Source organism: Lepidothrix coronata, unplaced genomic scaffold (assembly GCF_001604755.1).
Source record: "Lepidothrix coronata isolate B3197 unplaced genomic scaffold, Lepidothrix_coronata-1.0 Scaffold476, whole genome shotgun sequence".
Lineage (NCBI taxonomy): Eukaryota > Metazoa > Chordata > Aves > Passeriformes > Pipridae > Lepidothrix > Lepidothrix coronata.
In genome coordinates this window covers 1-3,458 of record NW_016690656.1, presented here as the reverse complement: position 1 = coordinate 3,458, position 3,458 = coordinate 1, and the positions used below count along the sequence as shown (strand labels likewise).

At 55.4% G+C, this 3,458-nt stretch overlaps 1 protein-coding gene across 44 annotated transcripts; it reads right to left on the bottom strand.

Moving 5' to 3' along the window:
- Positions 1–734: 734 nt before the first annotated feature.
- Positions 735–3,452, bottom strand: LOC108510091. Of its 44 annotated transcripts, XM_017839785.1 has the most exons (7): positions 3,234–3,452; positions 3,062–3,121; positions 2,822–2,904; positions 2,697–2,769; positions 2,478–2,541; positions 2,118–2,286; positions 735–1,944 (listed from the first exon to the last, which is right to left on the bottom strand). In XM_017839785.1, the coding sequence occupies exons 1-7, from the start codon at positions 3,317–3,319 to the stop codon at positions 1,535–1,537; spliced, it is 945 nt and encodes a 314-aa protein (XP_017695274.1). In that variant the 5' UTR covers positions 3,320–3,452; the 3' UTR covers positions 735–1,534. The 44 variants fall into 44 exon arrangements, with proteins under 44 accessions (XP_017695274.1, XP_017695272.1, XP_017695257.1 ...); XM_017839783.1 differs by having other exon boundaries at positions 735–1,850; positions 1,908–2,059; positions 2,118–2,241; positions 2,341–2,572; positions 2,675–3,121; XM_017839768.1 differs by lacking the exon at positions 2,118–2,286 and having other exon boundaries at positions 735–1,994; positions 2,370–2,572; positions 2,675–2,769.
- Positions 3,453–3,458: the final 6 nt, after the last annotated feature.

Below are 3,458 nucleotides of genomic sequence, written 5' to 3'. Positions count from 1 at the left end.
ATCCCACATTCCCATCCCATCCTAAGCCTCTGGTATCCCCGATCCCACATTCCAATCCCAAACCTCTGGATTCCCTGATCCCATCCAGGTTCTCCCTCATTCCCATCCCAAGCCTCTGGAATCCCTGATTCCACATTCCCATCCCAAGCCTCTGGAATTCCGGATCCCATCCAGGCTCCAACACATTCCAATCCCATCCCAAGCCTCTGGAATCCCTAATCCCACATTCCCATCCCAAGCCTCTGGAATTCCGGATCCCACATTCCCATCCTATCCCAAGCCTCTGGAATTCCAGATCCCACATTTCCACCCCATCCCAAGCCTCTGGATCCCCTGATCCCACATTCCCATTCCAAACCTCTGGAATCCTGGATCCCATCCCATCCCAAGCCTCTGGAATCCCTTATCCCAAACCTCTGGATTCCCTGATCCCATCCAGGCTCCCCCTCATTCCCACCCCATCCCAAGCCTCTGGAATCTCTGATCCCACATTCCCATCCCATCCCAAGCCTCTGGAATACCCGATTCCACATTCCCATCCCATCCCAAGCCTCTGGAATTCCCAATCCCACATTCCCATCCCAAGCCTCTGGAATTCCCGCTCCCACATTCCCGCCCCCGGGGCTGCTCCGACCCCTTCCCAGCTCCCGCTCCCGGCGGCGATTCCCGAATTTCCCCCTCCCCCTTGTCCGGCTCCAACCCGGGAACGGGAACGAAACCACGGACACATCCCGGGGCTCTCCCGTTATTCCCAGCGGGATTTAATGGAGGAAAATCCACCCCCACCCTCGGGAATCCCGGGAAGCGAAAAGTGCGGGATCAGCTCCAAACGTCCGCCCGGATCCGGGAAAAAGGCAGGAAAAACCCCCCAAATTCCCAGGAAAACCCCCCCCCCCAAATTCCCAGGAGAAGCAGCGGGAACGGGAGAAGCCTCCAAACCATTCCCAAGGCCGGGAAATCTCGGGATTCCGGGAATTGCAGCACCTGGAAAACGGGATAATCCGCCTTCCTCCGGGGGAAAACGGGGAACGGAAAAGGGAATTCCGGAGCCGGAATTAAGGACGAAGGGGGGGAAGTTTTCCAGGGAATTGGGCGGGAAGGAGATCCCAGCGGGGTCACCGGCCGGAATTCCAAGCCCTGGCGGATCCCAATCCGTGTTTTTATCCAGCTGGGAGAGGGAAAACGGGAGTTAATTCCAAGGGAAAACGGGATTCGTGTCGATGTTAAAATCTGGGAAGCGACAATTCCCTCGGGATATTCCCGAACTAGAGGAGGGAAAAAGCTCTTCCCAGTTATTCCTCCTTCCCAGAAAAAGAAGGAAGAGCGAAAGGATCCCATTCCCCCAAAAAATCCGGGATTAATCCATGATTTTGAGAGGAAAAACAGGATTTGTGTCGATCTGAACCTTTGGGAAGCGACAATTCCCTCGGGATATTCCTGAACTAGAGGAGGGAAAAAGCTCTTCCCAGTTATTCCTCCTTCCCAGAAAACAAGGGAAGAGTGAAAGGATCCCATTCCCCCAAAAAATCCGGGATTAATCCATGATTTTGAGGGGAAAAAGCAGCCCAGGAGGGAAAAAATTCCCGAATATCGGCGGGAAATCCACATTCCAAGAGGGACGGGAGCCCGATCCCGGCTCGGGAAAAGCGGGAACGACGCTCCCGGAGCAGCTTTTCCCGGGATAATGAACATTCCCGGGGGGGGTTGTGTCGCTCCCAAGGGATGGGATAACCCGGGAATGGGATCCCGGGGATTCCTCGTCCCGCTGGATCCAGGAAGGGGAATATTCCAGGTTATGGTTGGGAATGACACGGCCGGGAAGGTGGGAATGTTCCGGCTTCCAGTGGCTCCTTCCCATCCCATCCCAAATATCCAGGAATTGGGAATGTTCCGGCTTCCAGTGGCCCCTTCCCATCCCATCCCAAACATCCAGGAATTGGGAATGTCCCTGATCCCAGTGGCTCCTTCCCATCCCATCCCAAACATCCAGGAAGGTGGGAATGTCCCTGATCCCAGTGGCTCCTTCCCAGTACATCCCAAATATCCAGGAATTGGGAATGTTCTGGCTCCCAGTGGCTCCTTCCCAGCTCATCCCAAATATCCAGGAAGGTGGGAATGTCCCTCTTCCCAGTGTTTACACCCCTGGAGCCAGGATCCAGGGATGCTCCAGGATCCCTCTTCTCTTCCCAGCTCATCCCAAATATCCGGGAAGGTGGGAATGTCCCTGATCCCAGGGTTTACACCCCCGGAGCCAGGATCCAGGGATGCTCCGGGATCCCTCTTCCCAGTGTTTACACCCCTGGAGCCAGGACCCAGGGATGGCCTGGGATCCATCTTCTCTTCCCATCCCATCCCAAACATCCAGGAATTGGGAATTTCCCTCTTCCCAGGGTTTGCACCAACCCCACCTGGAGCATCCTCAGCATTCCCATCCCAAACATCCAGGAATTGGGAATCTCCCTGCTTCCAGTGGTTCCTTCCCAGCTCATCCCAAATATTTGGGAAGGTGGGAATTTCCCTGATCCCAGTGGCTCCTTCCCAGCTCATCCCAAATATCCAGGAAGGTGGGAATGTCCCAGATCCCAGTGTTTACACTCCCAGAGCCAGGATCCAGGGATGCTCCGGGATCCATCTTCTCTTCCCATCCCATCCCAAACATCCAGGAATTGGGAATGTTCCTGCTCCCAGTGGCCCCTTCCCATCCCATCCCAAACATCCAGGAAGGTGGGAATGTTTCAGCTTCCAGTGGCTCCTTCCCATCCCATCCCAAATATCCAGGAATTGGGAATGTTCCTGCTTCCAGTGGCTCATTCCCAGCTCATCCCAAACATCCAGGAATTGGGAATGTCCCTGCTCCCAGTGGCCCCTTCCCATCCCATCCCAAATATCCGGGAAGGTGGGAATGTCCCTGATCCCAGTGTTTACACTCCCGGAGCCAGGATCCAGGGATGCTCCAGGATCCCTCTTCCCAGTGTTTACACCCCTGGAGCCAGGATCCAGGGATGGCCTGGGATCCATCTTCTCTTCCCATCTCATCCCAAACATCCAGGAAAGTGGGAATGTTCCTGCTCCCAGTGGCCCCTTCCCATCCCATCCCAAACATCCGGGAAGGTGGGAATGTTTCAGCTTCCAGTGGCTCCTTCACAGCTCATCCCAAACATCCAGGAAGGTAGGAATCTCCCTGATCCCAGCTTTTTCACCCCTGGAGCCAGGATCCAGGGATGCTCCAGGATCCCTCTTCCCAGTGTTTACACCCCTGGAGCCAGGGATCCAGGGATGCTCCGGGATCCATCTTCTCTTCCCAGCTCATCCCAAACATCCAGGAAAGTGGGAATGTTCCTGCTCCCAGTGGCTCCTTCCCAGCTCATCCCAAACATCCAGGAAGGTGGGAATCTCCCTGATCCCAGCTTTTTCACCCCTGGAGCCAGGATCCAGGGATGCTCCAGGATCCATCTTCT